Source organism: Pithys albifrons, chromosome Z (assembly GCF_047495875.1).
Source record: "Pithys albifrons albifrons isolate INPA30051 chromosome Z, PitAlb_v1, whole genome shotgun sequence".
In the NCBI taxonomy this organism is placed as follows: domain Eukaryota; kingdom Metazoa; phylum Chordata; class Aves; order Passeriformes; family Thamnophilidae; genus Pithys; species Pithys albifrons.
The window spans coordinates 927,642-953,764 of NC_092497.1; the positions used below are offsets into that span (position 1 = coordinate 927,642).

Below are 26,123 nucleotides of genomic sequence, written 5' to 3' on the forward strand. Positions count from 1 at the left end.
TTTTCCAACCCAATCCATTCCATGATTCTGTAATTCTATGATTAATAAAGGTGAGACAAGAAATCTTTGCATTTCTGTCTCTCCCTCCTTTCTCAGGACAGAAGGAATACCCACAGAACATGAGGAAAACCCCAGAAGAGACAGACACATCCAAACCCTGCCTGCTGTGCCACCTGCCACAAGAAAAAGGGGCAATGGATAGTCAGGAATAGAGTATTTATAGGAGTTGGACCAAGGGTTGGACTTGATGATCTCGGAGGTCTTTTCCAACCCAATCCATTCTATCATTCTGTGATTCCCCTCCTCAGTGGGATTTCTATGGTCATAAAATCCTCAGCCAGAGCCACCCCCTGCCCCCCCAGCACAGCCTCTGCCTGTCTGCCCAGCTCAGTGACATCCTCATCCCCCTGCCCTGCCTGGGCAGCCGGTTTGTACCTCTGGCTGAAGTGGGTCAGGACCAGCTTCCTCACCCCACACCGCCTGGCAAACTCTGATGCCATCCCTGGGGTGCTGTGCCCGTGTTCCTTGGCCTTGTCCTGCTGGGATTCCCCCAGGGTGGCCTCGTGCACCAGCACATCAGCCCCCCAGCACAGCCTCGTGGCCTCCTCCCCAACCACCCCCGAGCAGTCCCCCAAAATGCAAACTTTCCTGCCAGGAATGGGCTCTTCCAGGACGTCAGCGGGAGAAATCCTCACTCCATTCTCCAGGACAACTGCAGTGCCACTCTTCAGTTTGCCATACAAAGGACCTGGTTGAACTCCTGGTGGATGAAGGCAGAAGAGATTCTAAGTCTTATAATAACTATATTGTTATAATACAAGTGTGTCAGTGTCAGGTTTAAACACAACATCACCTGGAGGGTGTTATTGAGAGAGATGTCTCACTGAGAGAAACACAATATCCATACAAAAATCTATTGCTATTTCACATTTTCAAATACATTTTTCAAATAAAGAGCTTGTAAAAGAGCAAAAAAGGTTAACCTTTGTGACCTTTGTAAAATCTGTAACCTTTGTAAACCTTTGTAAACCTTTGTAAACCTTTGTAACCTTTGTAAACATTTTGTAACCTTTGTAAACATTTTGTAACCTTTGTAAACATTTTAAACCTTTATAACCTTAGTAAACATTTGTGACCTTTGTAAACCTTTGTAAACATTTGTAAACCTTTGTAAACATTTTAAACCTTTTAAACCTTTGTAACCTTTGTAAACATTTTAAACCTTTATAACCTTTGTAAACCTTTGTAAACATTTCTAAACCCTTGTAAAACTTTGTGACCTTTGTAAACAGTTTAAACATTTGTAAAACTTTGTAAACCTCTGTAACATTTGAAAACCTTTTTAACCTTTTTACCCTTTGTAAACCTTTGTAAACCTTTGTGAACTTGCTAAACATTTCTAAACCTTTTTAACCTTTGTAACATTTGAAATCCTTTGTAAACATTTTAAACTTTTATAACATTTATAACCTTTGTAAACATTTGTAAACATTTGTAAACCTTTGTGACCTTTGTAAACATTTGTAAACCTTTGTGAACTTTCTAAACATTTCTAAACCTTTTTAACCTTTGAAAACCTTTGTAAACATTTCTAAACCTTTGTAATCTTTTTAACCTTTGTAAATCTTTGTAAAAATTTCTAAAACTTTGTAACCCTTGTGAACTTTGTAAATTTTCCTAAACCTTTGTGACCTTTGTAACCATTTCTAAACCTTCGTAAACATTTGTAAACCTTGTAACCTTTGAAAACCTTTGTAACCTTTGTGACCTTTGTGACCTTTGTAAACCTTTATAAATCTTTGTAACATTTGAAAACCTTTGAAAACCTTTGTAAACGTTTGTGACCTTCGTAAACATTTTAAACCTTTCTAAACCTTTTTAACCTTTTTACTCTCTGTAACATTTGAAAACCTTTGTGAACTTTGTAAATATTTCTAAACCTTTGGAAACATTTGTGACCTTTGTAAACATTTTTAATCCTTTCACCCTTTGTAACACTTGAAAACCTTTGTAAACATTTCTAAACCTTTGTGAACTTTGTAAATATTTCTAAACATTTCTAAACCTTTGCAAACGTTTGTAAACCTTTGTGACCTTTGTAAACCTTTATAAACCTTCGTAACCTTTGTAACATTTGCAAACCTTTGAAAACCTTTGTAAACATTTTAAATGTTTGTAAACCTCTTTAACCTTTTTACCCTTTGTAAACATTTGTAAATCTTTGTGACCTTTGTGACCTTTGTAAACATTTCTAAACCTTTGTAACATTTGAAAACCTTTGAAAACCTTTGTAAACATTTTAAACCTTTGTAAACCGTTTTAACCTTTTTACTTTTTGTTAACACTTGAAAAATTTTGTAAACCTTTGTGACCATTTCTAACCCTTTGAAAACATTTGTAAACCTTGTAAACCTTTGAAAACCTTTGTAACCTTTGTAAACCTTTGTAAACCTTTGTAACATTTGAAAACCTTTGTAAACCTTTGTAAACAATTGTGACCTTTGTAAACATTTTTAACCTTTTCACCCTTTGTAACACTTGAAAACCTTTGTAAACATTTCTAAACATTTCTGACCTTTGTAAGTATTTCTAAACCTTTGTAAACTCTGTAACCTTTTTAACCTTTTTAACCTTTTTACCCTTTGTAAACATTTCTAAACCTTTGTGACCTTTGTAACATTTGAAACCCTTTGTAAACATTTTAAACTTTTATAACCTTTGTAAACATTTCTAAACCTTTGTAAAACTTTGTAAAACTTTGTGACCATTGTAAACAGCTTAAACATTTGTAAAACTTTGTAAACCTTTGTAACCTTTATAACCTTTGTTAACCTTTCTGACCTTTGGAAATATTTGTAAACTTTTGTAAACCTTTTTGACCTTTGTAACCTTTCTAAACATTTGTAAACCTTTGTAACCTTTGTAAACCTTTTTACCCTTTGTAAACGTTTCCAAACCTTTGTAACCTTTGTGAACTTTCTAAACCTTTTTAACCTTTGTAAACCTTTGTGACCTTTGTAAACATTTCTAAACCTTTGTAACATTTGAAAACCTTTGTAACCTTTGTGAACTTTGTAAACATTTCTAAACCTTTGTAAACATTTCTAAACCTTGTAAACCTTTGTGACCTTTGTAAACTTTTATAAACCTTTCTAACCTTTGTAACATTTGAAAACCTTTGTAAACCTTTCCAAATGTTTTGACCTTTGTAAACATTTTAAACCTTTCTAAACCTTTTTAACCTTTAAAAACCTTTGTGACCTTTGTAAACATTTCTAAACCTTTGTGAACTTTCTAAACATTTCTAAACCTTTGAAAACCTTTGAAAACCTTTGTAACACTTGAAAACCTTTGTAAACCTTTGTAACCTTTGTGAACTTTGTAAACATTTCTAAACCTTTGTAAACATTTCTAAACCTTGTAAACCTTTGTGACCTTTGTAACATTTGTAAACCTTTCCAAATGTTTTGACCTTTGTAAACATTTTAAACCTCTGTAACCTTTTTAACCTTTTTACCCTTTGTAACACTTGAAAACCTTTGTAACCATTTGTAAAAATTTCTAAACCTTTGTGACCTTTGTAAACATTTCTAAACCTTTATAACCCTTTGTAACATTTGAAAACCTTTTTAACCTTTTTACCCTTTGTAACCTTTGAAAACCTTTATAAACCTTTGTGACCTTTGTAACATTTGCAAACCTTTGTAAACGTTTGTGACCTTTTGTCGCAGGTTTGGCCCAGCTGTTGCTAACCCTGGACTGGCCCCCCTTCCGCCTCCCAGAACCTTCCCAGCAAAGGAAAGGGAAAAAAAACTGAAAAGACATGCACTCTAAAGAAACTGAACTGAATAAAAAGAATAAATTATATTTACTAACATTTACAAACCACACTGTATACACAATACACAGGATCCCACCCCCCAGGGGAGAGGGGAAGGGAGAAAAGGGGATTGATTAGCTGGGAAATAGGGAAGACACCAAACCAACCCAAAGAAACCAAATGAATCAAAACAAACACAATTAAAAACCTCAAGGAAGGGGAACAAGAATGAAACAATCTCACCCAGGACAGAAGAACCACCAGGCACCGGAGGGACCAGGCTTCAACCACCTCCCTCCAGCTCCTCAGCCAAGGAAGGGAAGAAAAGGAACAACCACTCCCCCACTGCTACGTGGAAGACACGTGTGGAATACTTGTAACTTCCTTAGATACAATGGTTACTGAGGAAGCCATGGGTCAAACCATTACACCTTTGTAAACATTTTAAACCTTTGTAATCCTTGAAAACCTTTGTAAACATTTCTAAACCTTTATGACCTTTGCAAACCTTTTTAACCTTTTTACTCTCTGTAACATTTGAAAACCTTTGTGAACTTTGTAAATATTTCTAAACCTTTGTGACCTTTGTGAACCTTAGTAAACCTTTTTAACCTTTTTACCCTTTGTAACACTTGAAGACCTTTGTAAACATTTCTAAACCTTTATGACCTTTGTAAACTTTGTGAACATTGTAAATATTTCTAAACTTTTGTGAACTTCGTAACATTTGAAAACCTTTGAGACCTTTGCAAACATTTCTAAACCTTTGTAACCCTTTGTAAACATTTGTAAACCTTGTCACCTTTGAAAACCTTTGTAAAACTTTGTGACCTTTGTGACCTTTGTAAACATTTAAAAACCTTCCTAACCTTTGTAACATTTGAAAACCTTTGTAAAAACATTTCCAAACTTTTCTGAACTTTGTAAATATTTCTAAACATTTTTAAACCTTTGTAAACATTTCTAAACCTTTGTGACCTTTGTAAACATTTATAAACCTTCCTAACCTTTGTAACCTTTGAAAACGTTTCCAAACCTTTGCAAATATTTCTAAACCTTTGTGACCTTTGTAAACATTTCTAAATCTTTGTAACCTTTTAACCCTTTGTAACCATTTCTAAACCTTTGTGACCTTTGTAAACATTTCTAAATCTTTGTAACCTTTTTACCCTTTGTAACCATTTCTAAACCTTTGTGACCTTTGTAAACATTTCTAAATCTTTGTAACCTTTTTACCCTTTGTAACCATTTCTAAACCTTTGTGACCTTTGTAAACATTTCTAAATCTTTGTAACCTTTTTACCCTTTGTAAACATTTCTAAACCTTTGTGACCTTTGTAAACATTTGTAAACATTTCTAAATCTTTGTAACCCTCTTACCCTTTGTAAACATTTCTAAACCTTTGTGACGTTTGCAAACCTTTGAAACATTTGCAAACCTTTATAAACCTTTGTAACCTTTACCAACTTTTGTAAAAAAGGGAATGTGTTTGAGGAAAATCATAGAAATGTGGTGTCTTAGTTAAAGGGAAACCATTTACAAGGACCAGAGGACAGGATTCCTCCTCAATAAATTTAGGAAAAAAGAAAATCAGAGAAACTTGGAATGGGTTAAGTTGGAAGGGACTTAAAAGGTCACATTTTTCCAGGCCCTGCCATGGGCAGGGACAAGTTTTACTATCCCAGGTTGCTCCAAGCCCTGTCCAGCCTGGCCTTGGACACTGCCAGGGGTGGGGCAGCCACAGCTGCTCTGGGGAACTATTAAAAAAAGGGATTTTATTTATATTAAATCAACCAAGTCAGGCAAATACAGTGGCCATAAAAGCGACTGAAAGCGACGGCGAGACCTTTAAAGGTTATCACATGACCTTGGCTATACAGAATTAATTAGCACCAGTGTCATACAGTGATTGGCACCAGTGTCACACACCTACTGGCACCAGTGTCACACACCCATTGGCACCAGTGTCACACACCCATTGGCACCAGTGTCACACACCCACTGGCACCAGTGTCACACACCCATGGGCACCAGTGTCACACACCCACTGGCACCAGTGTCACACACCCATTGGCACCAGTGTCACACAGTGATTGGCACCAGTGTCACACACCCATTGGCACCAGTGTCACACACCCACTGGCACCAGTGTCACACACCCATGGGCACCAGTGTCACACACCCACTGGCACCAGTGTCACACACCCATTGGCACCAGTGTCACACACCTACTGGCACCAGTGTCACACACCCACTGGCACCAGTGTCACACACTCATTGGCACCAGTGACACACACCCATTGGCACCAGTGTCACACACCCATTGGCACCAGTGTCACACAGTGATTGGCACCAGTGTCACACACCCATTGGCACCAGTGTCACACACCCACTGGCACCAGTGTCACACACTGACTGGCACCAGTGTCACACACCCATTGGCACCAGTGTCACACACCCACTGGCACCAGTGTCACACACCCATTGGCACCAGTGTCACACAGTGATTGGCACCAGTGTCACACACCCACTGGCACCAGTGTCACACACCCATTGGCACCAGTGTCACACACCCATTGGCACCAGTGTCACACACTCATTGGTACCAGTGTCACACACTCATTGGCACCAGTGTCACACACCCATTGGCACCAGTGTCACACACCCATTGGCACCAGTGTCACACAGTGATTGGCACCAGTGTCACACAGTGATTGGCACCAGTGTCACACACCCATTGGCACCAGTGTCACACACCCATTGGCACCAGTGTCACACACCCATGGGCACCAGTGTCACACACCCATTGGCACCAGTGTCACACACCCACTGGCACCAGTGTCACACACCCACTGGCACCAGTGTCACACACCCATTGGCACCAGTGTCACACAGTGATTGGCACCAGTGTCACACAGTGACTGGCACCAGTGTCACACACCCATTGGCACCACTGTCACACACCCATTGGCACCAGTGTCACACAGTGATTGGCACCAGTGTCACACACCCATTGGCACCAGTGTCACACACCCACTGGCACCAGTGTCACACACCCATTGGCACCAGTGTCACACAGTGATTGGCACCAGTGTCACACACCCACTGGCACCAGTGTCACACACTCATTGGCACCAGTGTCACACACTCATTGGCACCAGTGTCACACACCCATGGGCACCAGTGTCACACACCCATTGGCACCAGTGTCACACACCCACTGGCACCAGTGTCACACACCCATTGGCACCAGTGTCACACACCCATGGGCACCAGTGTCACACACCCATTGGCACCAGTGTCACACACCCACTGGCACCAGTGTCACACACCCATTGGCACCAGTGTCACACAGTGATTGGCACCAGTGTCACACAGTGATTGGCACCAGTGTCACACACCCATTGGCACCAGTGTCACACAGTGATTGGCACCAGTGTCACACACCCACTGGCACCAGTGTCACACACCCACTGGCACCAGTGTCACACACCCATTGGCACCAGTGTCACACACCCACTGGCACCAGTGTCACACAGTGATTGGCACCAGTGTCACACAGTGATTGGCACCAGTGTCACACACCCATTGGCACCAGTGTCACACAGTGATTGGCACCAGTGTCACACACCCATTGGCACCAGTGTCACACACCCATGGGCACCAGTGTCACACACCCATTGGCACCAGTGTCACACACCCATTGGCACCAGTGTCACACAGTGATTGGCACCAGTGTCACACACCCATTGGCGCCAGTGTCACACAGTGATTGGCACCAGTGTCACACAGTGATTGGCACCAGTGTCACACACCCATTGGCACCAGTGTCACACACCCACTGGCACCAGTGTCACACACTCATTGGCACCAGTGTCACACACCCATTGGCACCAGTGTCACACACCCATTGGCACCAGTGTCACACAGTGATTGGCACCAGTGTCACACACCCATTGGCACCAGTGTCACACACCCACTGGCACCAGTGTCACACACCCATTGGCACCAGTGTCACACACCCACTGGCACCAGTGTCACACACCCATTGGCACCAGTGTCACACACTCATTGGCACCAGTGTCACACACCCACTGGCACCAGTGTCACACAGTGATTGGCACCAGTGTCACACAGTGATTGGCACCAGTGTCACACACCCATTGGCACCAGTGTCACACAGTGATTGGCACCAGTGTCACACACCCATTGGCACCAGTGTCACACACCCATTGGCACCAGTGTCACACAGTGATTGGCACCAGTGTCACACACCCATTGGCACCAGTGTCACACACCCACTGGCACCAGTGTCACACACCCATTGGCACCAGTGTCACACAGTGATTGGCACCAGTGTCATACAGTGATTGGCACCAGTGTCACACACCCATTGGCACCAGTGTCACACAGTGATTGGCACCAGTGTCACACACCTACTGGCACCAGTGTCACACACCCACTGGCACCAGTGTCACACACTCATTGGCACCAGTGTCACACACCCATTGGCACCAGTGTCACATAGTGATTGGCACCAGTGTCACACACCCACTGGCACCAGTGTCACACACCCACTGGCACCAGTGTCACACACCCATTGGCACCAGTGTCACACACCCACTGGCACCAGTGTCACACACCCATTGGCACCAGTGTCACACAGTGATTGGCACCAGTGTCACACAGTGACTGGCACCAGTGTCACACACCCATTGGCACCACTGTCACACACCCATTGGCACCAGTGTCACACACCCACTGGCACCAGTGTCACACAGTGATTGGCACCAGTGTCACACACCCATTGGCACCAGTGTCACACACCCACTGGCACCAGTGTCACACACCCATTGGCACCAGTGTCACACAGTGATTGGCACCAGTGTCACACACCCATTGGCGCCAGTGTCACACACTCATTGGCACCAGTGTCACACACCCATGGGCACCAGTGTCACACAGTGATTGGCACCAGTGTCACACACCCATTGGCACCAGTGTCACACACCCACTGGCACCAGTGTCACACACTCATTGGCACCAGTGTCACACACCCATTGGCACCAGTGTCACACAGTGATTGGCACCAGTGTCACACACCCATTGGCACCAGTGTCACACAGTGATTGGCACCAGTGTCACACACCCACTGGCACCAGTGTCACACACCCATTGGCGCCAGTGTCACACAGTGATTGGCACCAGTGTCACGCAGTGATTGGCACCAGTGTCACACACCCATTGGCACCAGTGTCACACACCCATGGGCACCAGTGTCACACACCCATTGGCACCAGTGTCACACAGTGATTGGCACCAGTGTCACACACCCATTGGCGCCAGTGTCACACAGTGATTGGCACCAGTGTCACACAGTGATTGGCACCAGTGTCACACACCCATTGGCACCAGTGTCACACACCCACTGGCACCAGTGTCACACACCCATTGGCACCAGTGTCACACACCCATTGGCACCAGTGTCACACAGTGATTGGCACCAGTGTCACACACCCTTTGGCACCAGTGTCACACACCCATTGGCACCAGTGTCACACACCCATTGGCACCAGTGTCACACAGTGATTGGCACCAGTGTCACACAGTGATTGCAACCAGTGTCACACAGTGATTGGCACCAGTGTCACACAGTGATTGGCACCAGTGTCACACACCCATTGGCACCAGTGTCACACCCCCATTGGCACCAGTGTCACACACCCATTGGCACCAGTGTCACACAACCATTGGCACCAGTGTCACACACCCACTGGCACCAGTGTCACACCCCCATTGGCACCAGTGTCACACAGTGATTGGCACCAGTGTCACACACCCATTGGTACCAGTGTCACACAGTGATTGGCACCAGTGTCACACACTCATTGGCACCAGTGTCACACACCCACTGGCACCAGTGTCACACACTCATTGGCACCAGTGTCACACACCCACTGGCACCAGTGTCACACACCCATTGGCACCAGTGTCACACACTGACTGGCACCAGTGTCACACACCCATTGGCACCAGTGTCACACACCCACTGGCACCAGTGTCACACACCCATTGGCACCAGTGTCACACACTGACTGGCACCAGTGTCACACACCCATTGGCACCAGTGTCACACACCCATTGGCAACAGTGTCACACACCCATTGGCACCAGTGTCACACACCCATTGGCACCAGTGTCACACACTGATTGGCACCAGTGTCACACACCCACTGGCACCAGTGTCACACACCCATTGGCACCAGTGTCACACACCCACTGGCACCAGTGTCACACACTCATTGGCAACAGTGTCACACACCCATTGGCACCAGTGTCACACAGTGATTGGCACCAGTGTCACACACCCATTGGCACCAGTGTCACACACCCATTGGCAACAGTGTCACACACCCATTGGCACCAGTGTCACACACCCATTGGCACCAGTGTCACACAGTGATTGGCACCAGTGTCACACACCCACTGGCACCAGTGTCACACACCCATTGGCACCAGTGTCACACACCCATTGGCACCAGTGTCACACACTGATTGGCACCAGTGTCACACACCCACTGGCACCAGTGTCACACACTGATTGGCACCAGTGTCACACACCCACTGGCACCAGTGTCACACTAATCAGAACCCTGAGTGGGTGTGAAGGATTCCAATGCCTGTAATGGAAAGCTGAACCAAAAGGGGTGTCAGGGAGGGACAGCAGCTCTGGGCTGTGACAGTCCCTGGGATGGGGATCACACAAACATTTCAGCTGCCAATAAACCCAATTTTGTCACATTTGCTGAAAATCAGAGTCACTCCTTGTCATGACCCCCAATCTGCCCTGACACAGCTCCCAATTTAGGGGCTTACAGGGGCTTCAACAACCACCCAGCTCCAACAGCGACACTCAGGCACTTTGAGAATAAAGCAAAGAAAAACAGGAGGAGGAGAAGTGAGAGCAGTTACCGAGCTCTTTGAGTTTGAGCACGTTGAGTCTCCCAGGTCGGGGCTTCTCCTCCAGCACGAAGCCGAAGGAAGGGACACGGTGGAAGAGGCGAAACGCCCTCAGGATCAGCTGCTCGTCCTCCTGCAGCAGGTAGGAGTGTTCCTCTGGGTCCAGGTGCAGAATCCTCCCCCCAGAACCCTGCGGAGCAGGCCCATCCCTGCCCAGGTGGGAGAAGTCTCTGAATTCCTCATCAGGGCACTGATCGCGCGTCGGAACCAGCTCATGGACCACGTAGGGGAAGAGCAGCTGGGAGTGGGACAGCTCCAGGCTCCTCCAAATGAAATCCCTCAGCCCCAAAGGCCCATAAATATCCACAGGAGGCTTGTTGGGATCGGGGTTGCTCTGGAGGCTGAGTGTGCACAGCAAGCCTGGGAGTCCAAAAAAGTGGTCGCCGTGAAGGTGAGTTATGAAGATCTTGGTGATTCTGCCTGTTGGGTGGAGCAGGGAAAGGGAAAACTGAGCAGGGAAAGGAGGATTTGAAACGTGGAGGTGTAATAAAAACAACCAGGGAAAGGCAGGGAAACAAATCAGTGTCACACAGTGATTGGCACCAGTGTCACACACCCATTGGCACCAGTGTCACACACCCATTGGCACCAGTGTCACACAGTGATTGGCACCAGTGTCACACACCCACTGGCACCAGTGTCACACAGTGATTGGCACCAGTGTCACACAACCATTGGCACCAGTGTCACACACCCATTGGCACCAGTGTCACACACCCACTGGCACCAGTGTCACACAGTGATTGGCACCAGTGTCACACAGTGACTGGCACCAGTGTCACACACCCACTGGCACCAGTGTCACACACCCATTGGCACCAGTGTCACACAGTGATTGGCACCAGTGTCACACACCCATTGGCACCAGTGTCACACACCCACTGGCACCAGTGTCACACACCCATTGGCACCAGTGTCACACAGTGACTGGCACCAGTGTCACACACCCACTGGCACCAGTGTCACACACCCATTGGCACCAGTGTCACACAGTGATTGGCACCAGTGTCACACACTCATTGGCACCAGTGTCACACACCCACTGGCACCAGTGTCACACACCCATTGGCACGAGTGTCACACACCCATTGGCACCAGTGTCACACACCCATGGGCACCAGTGTCACACACCCACTGGCACCAGTGTCACACACCCACTGGCACGAGTGTCACACACTCATTGGCACCAGTGTCACACACTCATTGGCACCAGTGTCACACAGTGATTGGCACCAGTGTCACACACCCACTGGCACCAGTGTCACACACTCATTGGCACCAGTGTCACACACCCATTGGCACCAGTGTCACACAGTGATTGGCACCAGTGTCACACACCCACTGGCACGAGTGTCACACACTCATTGGCACCAGTGTCACACACCCATTGGCACCAGTGTCACACAGTGATTGGCACCAGTGTCACACAGTGATTGGCACCAGTGTCACACACCCATTTGCACCAGTGTCACACACTCATTGGCACCAGTGTCACACAGTGATTGGCACCAGTGTCACACACCCATTGGCACCAGTGTCACACAACCATTGGCACCAGTGTCACACACCCATTGGCACCAGTGTCACACACTCATTGGCACCAGTGTCACACAGTGATTGGCACCAGTGTCACACACCCATTGGCACCAGTGTCACACACTCATTGGCACCAGTGTCACAAAGTGATTGGCACCAGTGTCACACACCCATTGGCACCAGTGTCACACACTCATTGGCACCAGTGTCACACACCCATTGGCACCAGTGTCACACACTCATTGGCACCAGTGTCACACACGCATTGGCACCAGTGTCACACAGTGATTGGCACCAGTGTCACACACCCATTGGCACCAGTGTCACACACTCATTGGCACCAGTGTCACAAAGTGATTGGCACCAGTGTCACACAGTGACTGGCACCAGTGTCACACAGTGATTGGCACCAGTGACACACACCCACTGGCACCAGTGTCACACAGCCACTGGCACCAGTGTCACACAGTGATTGGCACCAGTGTCACACACCCATTGGCACCAGTGTCACACACCCACTGGCACCAGTGTCACACACCCATTGGCACCAGTGTCACACACCCATTGGCACCAGTGTCACACAGTGACTGGCACCAGTGTCACACACCCATTGGCACCAGTGTCACACACCCATTGGCACCAGTGTCACACAGTGATTGGCACCAGTGTCACACACCCATTGGCACCAGTGTCACACACCCACTGGCACCAGTGTCACACACGCATTGGCACCAGTGTCACACAGTGACTGGCACCAGTGTCACACACCCATTGGCACCAGTGTCACACACCCACTGGCACCAGTGTCATACAGCCACTGGCACCAGTGTCACACACCCACTGGCACCAGTGTCACATACCCATTAGCACCAGTGTCACACACCCATTGGAACCAGTGTCACACAGTGATTGGCACCAGTGTCACACACCCATTGGCACCAGTGTCACACACCCATTGGCACCAGTGTCACACACCCACTGGCACCAGTGTCACACACTCATTAGCACCAGTGTCACACAGTGACTGGCACCAGTGTCACACACCCACTGGCACCAGTGTCACACACTCATTGGCACCAGTGTCACACAGTGACTGGCACCAGTGTCACACACCCAATGGCACCAGTGTCACACACTCATTGGCACCAGTGTCACACAGTGACTGGCACCAGTGTCACACACCCATTGGCACGAGTGTCACACACCCATTGTCACCAGTGTCACACACCCACTGGCACCAGTGTCACACACCCATTGGCACCAGTGTCACACACCCATTGGCACGAGTGTCACACACCCATTGGCACCAGTGTCACACACCCATTGGCACCAGTGTCACACACCCACTGGCACCAGTGTCACACACCCATTGGCACCAGTGTCACACACCCACTGGCACCAGTGTCACACACCCATTGGCACCAGTGTCACACAGTGACTGGCACCAGTGTCACACACCCAGTGGCACCAGTGTCACACACCCATTGGCACCAGTGTCACACACCCACTGGCACCAGTGTCACACACCCATTGGCACCAGTGTCACACAGTGACTGGCACCAGTGTCACACACCCAGTGGCACCAGTGTCACACACCCATTGGCACCAGTGTCACACACTCACTGGCACCAGTGTCACACACCCATTGGCACCAGTGTCACACAGTGACTGGCACCAGTGTCACACACTCATGGGCACCAGTGTCACACACCCACTGGCACCAGTGTCACACACCCATTGGCACCAGTGTCACACACTCATTGGCACCAGTGTCACACACTCATGGGCACCAGTGTCACACAGTGATTGGCACCAGTGTCACACACCCACTGGCACCAGTGTCACACACCCATTGGCACCAGTGTTACACACCCATTGGCACCAGTGTCACACACTCATGGGCACCAGTGTCACACAGTGACTGGCACCAGTGTCACAGAGTGACAGGCACCAGTGTCACACAGTGACTGGCACCAGTGTCACACACCCATTGGCACCAGTGTCACACACCCATTGGCACCAGTGTCACACAGTGATTGGCACCAGTGTCACACACCCACTGGCACCAGTGTCACACACCCACTGGCACCAGTGTCACACAGTGACTGGCACCAGTGTCACACACCCATTGGCACCAGTGTCACACACCCATTGGCACCAGTGTCACACACTCATTGGCACCAGTGTCACACAGTGACAGGCACCAGTGTCACACACCCATTGGCACCAGTGTCACACACCCATTGGCACCAGTGTCACACAGTGACTGGCACCAGTGTCACACACCCATTGGCACCAGTGTCACACACCCACTGGCACCAGTGTCACACACCCATTGGCACCAGTGTCACACACCCATTGGCACCAGTGTCACACATAGTGATTGGCACCAGTGTCACACACCCATTGGCACCAGTGTCACACACCCACTGGCACCAGTGTCACACACCCATTGGCACCAGTGTCACACAGTGATTGGCACCAGTGTCACACACCCATTGGCACCAGTGTCACACACCCATTGGCACCAGTGTCACACACCCACTGGCACCAGTATCACACACCCATTGGCACCAGTGTCACACACCCATTGGCACCAGTGTCACACAGTGATTGGCACCAGTGTCACACACCCATTGGCACCAGTGTCACACACCCATTGGCACCAGTGTCACACACCCACTGGCACCAGTGTCACACACCCATTGGCACCAGTGTCACACAGTGACTGGCACCAGTGTCACACACCCATTGGCACCAGTGTCACACAGTGATTGGCACCAGTGTCACACAGTGACTGGCACCAGTGTCACACACCCATTGGCACCAGTGTCACACAGTGATTGGCTCCAGTGTCACACCCCCATTGGCACCAGTGTCACACACCCACTGGCACCAGTGTCACACACCCATTGGCACCAGTGTCACACACTGATTGGCACCAGTGTCACACACTCATTGGCACCAGTGTCACACACCCACTGGCACCAGTGTCACACAGTGATTGGCACCAGTGTCACACACCCACTGGCACCAGTGTCACACACCCATTGGCACCAGTGTCACACAGTGATTGGCACCAGTGTCACACACCCATTGGCACCAGTGTCACACACCCATTGGCACCAGTGTCACACACTCATTGGCACCAGTGTCACACACCCATTGGCACCAGTGTCACACACCCATTGACACCAGTGTCACACACCCATTGGCACCAGTGTCACACAGTGATTGGCACCAGTGTCACACAGCCACTGGCACCAGTGTCACACACTGACTGGCACCAGTGTCACACACCCATTGGCACCACTGTCACACACCCATTGGCACCAGTGTCACACACCCACTGGCACCAGTGTCACACACCCACTGGCACCAGTGTCACACACCAATTGGCACCAGTGTCACACACCCATTGGCACCAGTGTCACACACTCATTGGCACCAGTGTCACACACTCATGGGCACCAGTGTCACACAGTGATTGGCACCAGTGTCACACACCCATTGGCACCAGTGTCACACACCCATTGGCACCAGTGTCACACAGTGATTGGCACCAGTGTCACACACTCATTGGCACCAGTGTCACACACCCATTGGCACCAGTGTCACACACTGACTGGCACCAGTGTCACACAGTGATTGGCACCAGTGTCACACACCCATTGGCACCAGTGTCACACACCCATTGGCTCCAGTGTCACACACTCATGGGCACCAGTGTCACACAGTGATTGGCACCAGTGTCACACAGTGACTGGCACCAGTGTCACACACTCATTGGCACCAGTGTCACACACCCACTGGCACCAGTGTCACACACTCATTGGCACCAGTGTCACACACCCATTGGCACCAGTGTCACACACGCACTGGCACCAGTGTCACACACCCACTGGCACCAGTGTCACACACCCATTGGCACCAGTGTCACACACCCACTGGCACCAGTGTCACACACCCATTGGCACCAGTGTCACACAGTGATTGGCACCAGTGTCACACAGTGACTGGCACCAGTGTCACACACCCATTGGCACCAGTGTCACACACCCATTGGCACCAGTGTCACACAGTGATTGGCACCAGTGTCACACACCCATTGGCACCAGTGTCACACAGTGATTGGCACCAGTGTCACACACCCATTGGCACCAGTGTCACACACGCATTGGCACCAGTGTCACACACCCACTGGCACCAGTGTCACACAGTGATTGGCACCAGTGTCACACAGTGATTGGCACCAGTGTCACACACCCACTGGCACCAGTGTCACACACCCACTGGCACCAGTGTCATACAGTGATAGGCACCAGTGTCACACACCCACTGGCACCAGTGTCACACACCCATTGGCACCAGTGTCACACACCCATTGGCACCAGTGTCACACACTCATTGGCACCAGTGTCACACACCCACTGGCACCATTGTCACACACCCACTGGCACCAGTGTCACACACCCATTGGCACCACTGTCACACAGTGATTGGCACCAGTGTCACACAGTGATTGGCACCAGTGTCACACACCCACTGGCACCAGTGTCACACACGCATTGGCACCAGTGTCACACAGTGACTGGCACCAGTGTCACACACCCATTGGCACCAGTGTCACACACCCACTGGCACCAGTGTCACACACCCATTGGCACCAGTGTCACACACTCATTGGCACCAGTGTCACACACCTACTGGCACCAGTGTCACACACCCATTGGCACCAGTGTCACACACCCATTGGCACCAGTGTCACACACTCATTGGCACCAGTGTCACACAGTGATTGGCACCAGTGTCACACAGTGATTGGCACCAGTGTCACACACCCACTGGCAACAGTGTCACACACCCATTGGCACCAGTGTCACACACCCATTGGCACCAGTGTCACACAGTGATTGGCACCAGTGTCACACACCCATTGGCACCAGTGTCACACACCCACTGGCACCAGTGTCACACACCCATTGGCACCAGTGTCACACACCCACTGGCACCAGTGTCACACACCCATTGGCACCAGTGTCACACACCCACTGGCACCAGTGTCACACAGTGATTGGCACCAGTGTCACACACCCATTGGCACCAGTGTCACACACCCACTGGCACCAGTGTCACACACCCATTGGCACCAGTGTCACACAGTGATTGGCACCAGTGTCACACACTGACTGGCACCAGTGTCATACAGTGATTGGCACCAGTGTCACACACCCATTGGCACCAGTGTCACACAGTGATTGGCACCAGTGTCACACACCCACTGGCACCAGTGTCACACAGTGATTGGCACCAGTGTCACACACTCATTGGCACCAGTGTCACAGACCCATTGGCACCAGTGTCACACACCCATTGGCACCAGTGTCACACACCCACTGGCACCAGTGTCACACAGTGATTGGCACCAGTGTCACACACCCATTGGCACCAGTGTCACACACTCACTGGCACCAGTGTCACACACCCACTGGCACCAGTGTCATACACCCATTGGCACCAGTGTCACACACTGACTGGCACCAGTGTCACACACTCACTGGCACCAGTGTCACACAGTGATTGGCACCAGTGTCACACACCCATTGGCACCAGTGTCACACACTGATTGGCACCAGTGTCACACACTCATTGGCACCAGTGTCACACACCCACTGGCACCAGTGTCACACACCCATTGGCACCAGTGTCACACACGCACTGGCACCAGTGTCACACACCCATTGGCACCAGTGTCACACAGTGACTGGCACCAGTGTCACACACCCACTGGCACCAGTGTCACACACCCATTGGCACCAGTGTCACACACCCATTGGCACCAGTGTCACACACCCATTGGCACCAGTGTCACACACCCACTGGCACCAGTGTCACACAGTGATTGGCACCAGTGTCACACACTGATTGGCACCAGTGTCACACAGTGATTGGCACCAGTGTCACACACCCACTGGCACCAGTGTCACACAGTGATTGGCACCAGTGTCACACACCCATTGGCACCAGTGTCACACACCCACTGGCACCAGTGTCACACACCCATTGGCACCAGTGTCACACACCCATTGGCACCAGTGTCACACACCCACTGGCACCAGTGTCACACACCCATTGGCACCAGTGTCACACACCCATTGGCACCAGTGTCACACACTGATTGGCACCAGTGTCACACACCCATTGGCACCAGTGTCACACACCCATTGGCACCAGTGTCACACACCCACTGGCACCAGTGTCACACACCCACTGGCACCAGTGTCACACACCCATTGGCACCAGTGTCACACACTCACTGGCACCAGTGTCACACACCCATTGGCACCAGTGTCACACACCCATTGGCACCAGTGTCACACACCCATTGGTACCAGTGTCACACACTCATGGGCACCAGTGTCACACAGTGACTGGCACCAGTGTCACACAGTGACTGGCACCAGTGTCACACACCCAGTGGCACCAGTGTCACACACCCATTGGCACCAGTGTCACACACCCACTGGCACCAGTGTCACACAGTGATTGTCACCAGTGTCACACACCCATTGGCACCAGTGTCACACACCCACTGGCACCAGTGTCACACACCCATTGGCACCAGTGTCACACAGTGATTGTCACCAGTGTCACACAGTGATTGGCACCAGTGTCACACACCCATTGGCACCAGTGTCACACACCCAGTGGCACCAGTGTCACACACCCATTGGCACCAGTGTCACACACCCACTGGCACCAGTGTCACACAGTGATTGTCACCAGTGTCACACACCCATTGGCACCAGTGTCACACACCCACTGGCACCAGTGTCACACACCCATTGGCACCAGTGTCACACAGTGATTGTCACCAGTGTCACACAGTGATTGGCACCAGTGTCACACACCCATTGGCACCAGTGTCACACACCCATTGGCATAACTCAGAAATAATCAGTGTTTGGCACAGCAAATAAAAAAAAATCAGGATAAATTGAACATGAAAGGGACACTGTGGTTCTTTACTAACAGCACGATTAGCAGCTGTAATTAATTCAAAGATTAACTGAAAAATACAGAAGAATGAAGATGAATCTAAGTGGCCTTTAAAAAAAAACTGGGAAAGATGAAAGGGAGTGTGAAATGGATTTAAAACTCTGTGAGCTGGCACGTTACCACATTTAGGAAAATTCCATTTCTCTATTGGAAGCTACAGGAGATCCACAGGACCTGGTCTGGTCAAGTTTTAGTTAATAAAATTAAAATAAACCCAATGTTTAGGAAATAAATTCCCAACCAAAAGGTGGTTTTTTTCCCCCCATGGTGGAGAAGACTTCAGTGCCAGATTTATTTTGGTTTCATCCATCAAGGGAAGGTGATGGGATGGAGGTTTTAGTGTTCCCTCTAAGCCAAACAAGCCACAAGGATGGAACAGAACCTGATGGTGACATCTGTTTAAATGCAAAGAAGTTCTGGGAACCATTTGAGCTTTCACATGTTGCAGGAAAACTGCAGAGTGATGAGGAGCATCACGTGGCATTTCAGCTGCTCCTTATGTTGAATCCAGCACATGAAATGAAGATAATTTAAATTAAAAAACCAAACTGAAAATATCCTGGGCTTTGTTTGTGTCTGAGCTGTCTCATCCCCTCTCCCAGGGCTGGGCCATGTCCTTGTCAGGTTAAAAGAGCCCAGAATTTTCTTTAATTACTTTAATCAGGCTGCCTCAGTCTCCCCTGCTCAGTTCTCACCTCCACACACTGAGATATTTTCTCCTCCAGCATCTCTCAGAACCAAGAAAGGGGAAGGACAGAATCTCCTCCTTTTGGTTTAGCAAATTAAATCAAGTAAAATTTAACAAAAATCAGTAAATTTAGTTAAAATCAGCCTGTCCAGCTGTCATTAAATTACCAGATACCTCTGTATTTTGGAGGAGCTTGGATCTGTTTATGACTGACCTTTACTGGGAGCCCTAAATCAGCTCTTGCCACTGCAGGCTGTGAAATCTCAGTGGCTGAAGGGCAATCCTTGTTCTAATTCATTTGCCACACCATGAAAGTCACCACAAACACCACGGCCTTGCTTGGGAAGAAAAGCAGAACATTTGCCCACAGGAAGACACACACAGGGCATGTTTTATCCAGAGCTGCCTCCAGGCAAAGAACAAATTGCTCCAGCTCAAAGCTGGTCTGTGGTCCAGGCCTGGAGTCACAAAGTCCCAGCAATTAATCCAGGACAGTTTGGTGCTGGAACAGAGTTCTTTGCCAAAGGGCAGGCAGGGATCACAGCAGAGCAGGGGCAGCAGCAGAGCAGCCCCTTCAGATGCTCACACATGGTCACTGTGGTTGGGTGAGGAAAAGGCATTTTGTTTGGATCTCAGGAAATTCAGTCCAAGAGGGACATTGAGGGGCTGGAGCGGGGCCAGAGAAGAGCAACGAGGCTGGAGAAGGGACTGGATGTGGCACTGAGTGTCCTCTGAAACACCTCCAGAGACAGAGAATCCAACATGTCTTGATCCAACCCCACTGTGATCACCAGCCCAGGGCACAGAGTGCCCTGGGCTGGTGATCACAGTGGGGTTGGATCAAGGGTTGGATTTGATGATCTCAGAGGTCTCTTCCAACCCAACTGAGAAGAGCAACGAGGCTGGAGAAGGGACTGGAGCACAAGTGCTGTGGGGAGAGGCTGAGGGAGCTGGGGGTGTTCAGCCTGGAGAAGAGGAGGCTCAGAGGTGACCTCAGCACTGTCTGGAACTGCCTGAAGGGAAGTTCTGGCCAGCTGGGGGTTGGTCTCTTCTCCCAGGCACTCAGCAATAGGACAAGGGGGCACGATGGGCTCAAGCTCTGCCAGGGGAAATTGAAGTTGGAGAGCAGAAAAAATTCTTTGCAGAGAGAGTGCTCAGGGATTGGAATGGGCTGCCCAGAGAGGGGGTGGATTCCCCATCCCTGGAGGTTTTTCAGCTGAGCTTGGCCGTGGCACTGAGTGCCATGATCTGGTGATGACAGTGGGGTTGGAACAAGTGGATTCTCCATCCCTGGAGGTGTTTAAGGTGACACTGGATGTGGCACTCAGTGTCATGATCTGATGATCACAGTGGGGTTGGATCAAGTGGTGGTGGATTCTCCACCCGTGGAGGTTTCAAAGATCATGGAATGAACTGGGATGGAAGAGACCTCTGAGAGCATCAAATCCAACCCTTGATCCAACCCCACTGTGCTCACCAGCCCAGGGCACTCAGTGCCATATCCAGTCTTGTCCTGAACACCTCCAGGAGTGGAGAATCCACCACTCAGTGCCCTGGGCTGGTGATCCCAGTGGGGTTGGATCAAGAGGAGGTGGATTCTCCATCCCTGGAAGTGTTTAAGGTGACACTGGATGTGGCACTGAGTGATCACAGTGGGGTTGGATCAAGAGGTGGTGGATTCTCCATCCCTGGAGGTGCTTAAGGTGACACTGGATGTGGCACTGAGTGACCACAGTGGGATTGGATCAAGAAGTGGTGGATTCTCCATCCCTGGAGGTGCTTAAGGTGACACTGAATGTGGCATTGAGTGATCACAGTGGGGTTGGATCAAGGGTTGGACTTGATGATCTCAGAGGTCTCATCCAACTCAGTCCATTCCATGAGTCCATGATCTTTAAAACCTCCAGAGATGGAGAATCCAGCACCTCTTGATCCAACCCCTCTGTGGTCACCAGCCCACGACACTGAATGCCACATCCAGTGTCACCTTAAACACCTCCAGGGGTGGAGAATCCACCACTCAGTGCCCTGGGCTGGTGATCCCAGTGGGGTTGGATCAAGGGTTGGACTTGATGCTCTCAGAGGTCTCTTCCAACCCAATCCATTCCATGATTCCATGAGCTTTAAAACCTCCAGGGGTAGAGAATCCACCACTCAGTGCCCTGGGCTGGTGATCACAGTGGGGTTGGATCAAGAGGTGGTGGATTCTCCATCCCTGGAGGTGCTTAAGGTGACACTGGATGTGGCACTGAGTGACCACAGTGGGGTTGGATCAAGGGTTGGCTCTGACGATCTCAGAGGTCTCTTCCAACCCAGTCCATTCCATGATTCCATGACTCCATGACTCTCCCCCACCCCAAACCAGCACGGACCTGCCCGGAGGTGGCTCCTCATGAGCTGTGTCTGGGTGCCCTCCCCGCAGTCGAAGAGCCAGCACTCCCCTTCCCTGCGCAGCACCAGCGCCGACGCTCCGCGCGTTGGGGACGGGTACGCCGAGCCCGTGCCCAGGAAAGTTATATCCATAGACATCCTGAACCAGCTGGAAGGCACCTGGAAGATTTGGAGCTGCTGAATGTCAGGCACTGATCTCTGCACTCTGCACCCCATGGCAGGGGTGGGTCTGGATGGGATTTAAGGTCCCTTCCCAATCAAACCTGCACAATTCCATGATTCCAAAAGAAAGCAGCCTCCTCCCAAGCACACCAAGGCCCAGCCTGACCCTGGGGCTGAGGAGGGGTGTGATGAACATTCATCACACAACAGCAGAAATAAACATTTTGCTTCCTTTTCCTCTGTGTAAAATCAGAGAAACATGAATGGTTTGGGTGGGAAAGGATTTTAAGGATCATCCAGTGTCACTCCCTGCCCTGGGCAGGGACACCTTCCACTATTCCAGGTTATTCCAGCCTGGCCTTGGACATTTCCAGGGATCCAGGAGCAGCCACAGCTTCTCTGCCCAAAATGTGCCAGGGTCTGCCCACCCTTCCCAATATCCCATCTAATCCTCTGGCACTGGGAAGCCATTCCCTGTGTCCTGTCCCTCCATCCCTTGTCCCAGATCCCTCTCCAGCTCTCCTGGAGCCCCTTTAGACACTGCTGGGTCCCACCTTCCCTCTGCATCACCCCCAGCTCTGCCCGTGGATCCGGGAATGGTGACAAGGGGGTCCTACACGGCTCGGGGAGGTGGGAATGGGACATGGGGGTGGGACACGGGAGTGGGATACGGAGATGGGATACGGGGGTGGGACACGGGAATGGGACATGAGGATGGGGCACAGGGGTGGGACATGGGAGTGGGATACGGGGGTGGGACACGGGGAGGGGACACGGGGGTGGGACAAGAGGATGGGGCACAGGGGTGGGACATGGAGGTGGGATACGGAGATGGAACAAGAGGGTGGGACATGGGGGTGGGACATGGAGGTGGGACAAGAGGATGGGACACAGGGGTGGGACATGGGGGTGGGATACGGAGATGGAACAAGAGGGTGGGACACGGGGATGGGACATGGGGGTGGGACAAGAGGATGGGACACAGGGGTGGGACAAGAGGATGGAACAAGGGGTTGGGACACAGGGGTGGAATACGGAGATGGAACAAGAGGGTGGGACAAGGGGGTGGGACACGGGGATGGGATACGGGGGTGGGATACAGAGATGGAACAAGAGGGTGGGACAAGGGGGTGGGACACGAGGATGGGACACGGGGATGGGATATGGGGGTGGGACAAGAGGATGGGACGTGGGGATGGGACGCAGAGGTGGGACACAGGGATGGGACATGAGGATGGGGCACGGGGGTGGGACATGGGAGAGGGATACGGGGGTGGGACACGGGAATGGGACAAGAGGATGGGGCACAGGGGTGGGACACGGGGGTGGGATACGGAGATGGAACAAGAGGGTGGGACGCGGGGGTGGGACACGGGGGAGGGACACGGGGACGAAACAAGAGGATGGCACATGAAGGTGGGATACAGGAATAGAAGAGGATGGGACGTGGGGGTGGGACAAGAGGATGGGACATGGAGATGGGACACGGGGATGGGACAAGAGAGTGGGACACGGGGGTGAAACACGAGGATGGGACACAGAGATGGGACAAGGGGGTAGGACAAGAGGATGGGACACGAGAGTGGGATACAGGGGTGGGACACAGGGGTGGGATATGAGGGTGGGACAAGAAGATGGGACGCGGGGATGGGACGCAGGGGTGGGACATGAGGATGGGGCACAGGGGTGGGACATGGGAGTGGGATACAGGGGTGGGACACGGGGGTGGGACATGGGAGTGGGATACAGGGGTGGGACACGGGGGTGGGATACGGGGGTGGGATACGGAGATGGAACAAGAAGGTGGGACAAGGAGGTGGGATACGGAGATGGAACAAGAGGGTGGGACACGGGGATGGGACATGGGGGTGGGACAAGAGGATGGGACACAGGGGTGGGACAAGAGGATGGAACACGGGGGTGGGACACGGGGGTGGGATACGGAGATGGAACAAGAGGGTGGGACAAGGGGGTGGGACATGGGGATGGGATATGGGGATGGGACAGGGGGGTGGGATATGGAGATGGAACAAGAGGGTGGGACAAGGGGGTGGGACACGAGGATGGGACATGGGGGTGGGGTATGAGGGTGGGACGCGGGGGTGGGACACGGGGGAGGGACACGGGGACGAAACAAGAGGATGGCACATGAAGGTGGGATACGGGAATAGAAGAGGATGGGATGTGGGGGTGGGACAAGAGGATGGGACACGGGGATGGGACAAGAGAGTGGGACGCGGGCGTGAGATAAGGGGGTGAGACACGGGGGTGAAACACGAGGATGGGACACAGAGATGGGACAAGGGGGTGGGACAAGAGGATGGGACACGAGAGTGGGATACGGGGGTGGGACACGGAGATGGGATACGGGTGGGACACGAGGGTGGGATAAGAGGGTGAAACACAGGGGTGGGACATGGGGGTGGAACACGGGGGTGGGATAGGAGGGTGGGACAAGAGGATGGGACGCGGGGATGGGACATGGGGGTAGCACAGCAGGACTTGGAGATACTACACGGGGTGGGATATGGGGGTGGGACACGGAGATGTGACACGCGGTGGCACACGGGGGTGGGACCCGGGGCCCGGGCTCACACCGCCCACCCACTCCCGTTCCCGACCTACCTCCCCGCAGCGCCCGCCCCGCCGGGACGGGAAGGGGAGGGACGGGAGGAGCAGGAGGAGGAGGAGGAGGGGAGGAAGGGACGGGCTCGGGCGGGGCTGAGCGGGGCAGGGCCCGCCCCCGGGCTGGGTTCCTTGGGATGCGGGAAAATGCATGTGCTGATTGCATCGTGGAATTGTGGTGGTGCTGCAGCTGCGTCGGGACAGCCCCGGGATCGACCCAGGCTGGGATGGGCAGATGGAGCAGCTCTCAGGGTGCTGGGGGAGGACGGGCTGGAGATGCCCCAGCACAGAAACTCCCCTTGCCCTGGGGCAGCAGGGGAGGGGGAATTCTGCCCCTGTGCTTAGATCCCACCTGGAATTCTGCCCCCAGCCCCGGGAACAACAGCACAAGGACATGGAGCTGCTGGAGAGTGTCCAGAGGCGCTGGAGATGCTCCAGGGCTGGAGCCCCTCTGGGCTGGAGACAGGCTGGGAGAGCTGGGGGGGCTCACCTGGAGAAGAGAAGGCTCCAGGGACACCTGAGAGCCCCTGCCAGTGCCTAAAGGGGCTCCAGGAGAGCTGGAGAGGGACTGGGGACAAGGCGTGGAGGGACAGGACACAGGGAATGGCTTCCCAGTGCCAGAGGGCAGGGTTAGATGGGATATTGGGGAGGAATTGCTGGCTGGGAGGGTGGGCAGGCCCTGGCACAGGTTGGGCAGAGAAGCTGTGGCTGCCCCTGGATCCCTGGGACTGTCCAAGGCCAGGCTGGACAGAGCTTGGAGCAACCTGGGATAGTGGGAGGTGTCCCTGCCCATGGGATAATGTTGGAATAAATGATCATTA

General features: G+C 51.3%; 1 protein-coding gene across 1 annotated transcript; it reads right to left on the reverse strand.

Annotated features, from left to right (window-relative positions):
- Nucleotides 1–25,319, reverse strand: ELAC1 (elaC ribonuclease Z 1). The gene is made up of 4 exons (XM_071580777.1): nt 25,303–25,319; nt 22,497–22,674; nt 10,794–11,261; nt 1–760 (listed from the first exon to the last, which is right to left on the reverse strand). Exons 2-4 carry the CDS (start codon nt 22,651–22,653, stop codon nt 285–287), a joined length of 1,101 nt encoding a protein of 366 aa, XP_071436878.1. The 5' UTR covers nt 22,654–22,674; nt 25,303–25,319; the 3' UTR covers nt 1–284.
- Nucleotides 25,320–26,123: the final 804 nt, after the last annotated feature.

Excerpts from the sequence above, each read along its gene's own strand:
- ELAC1 (XM_071580777.1), bottom strand. The coding sequence starts at position 22,653 with ATGTCTATGGATATAACTTTCCTGGGCACGGGCTCGGCGTACCCGTCC. Across the intron at positions 11,262-22,496 it reads GAGGAGCCACCTCCGGGCAG|GCAGAATCACCAAGATCTTC; the intron begins GTCCGTGCTGGT and ends TCCACCCAACAG. Across the intron at positions 761-10,793 it reads GCTCAAACTCAAAGAGCTCG|GAGTTCAACCAGGTCCTTTG; the intron begins GTAACTGCTCTC and ends TTCATCCACCAG.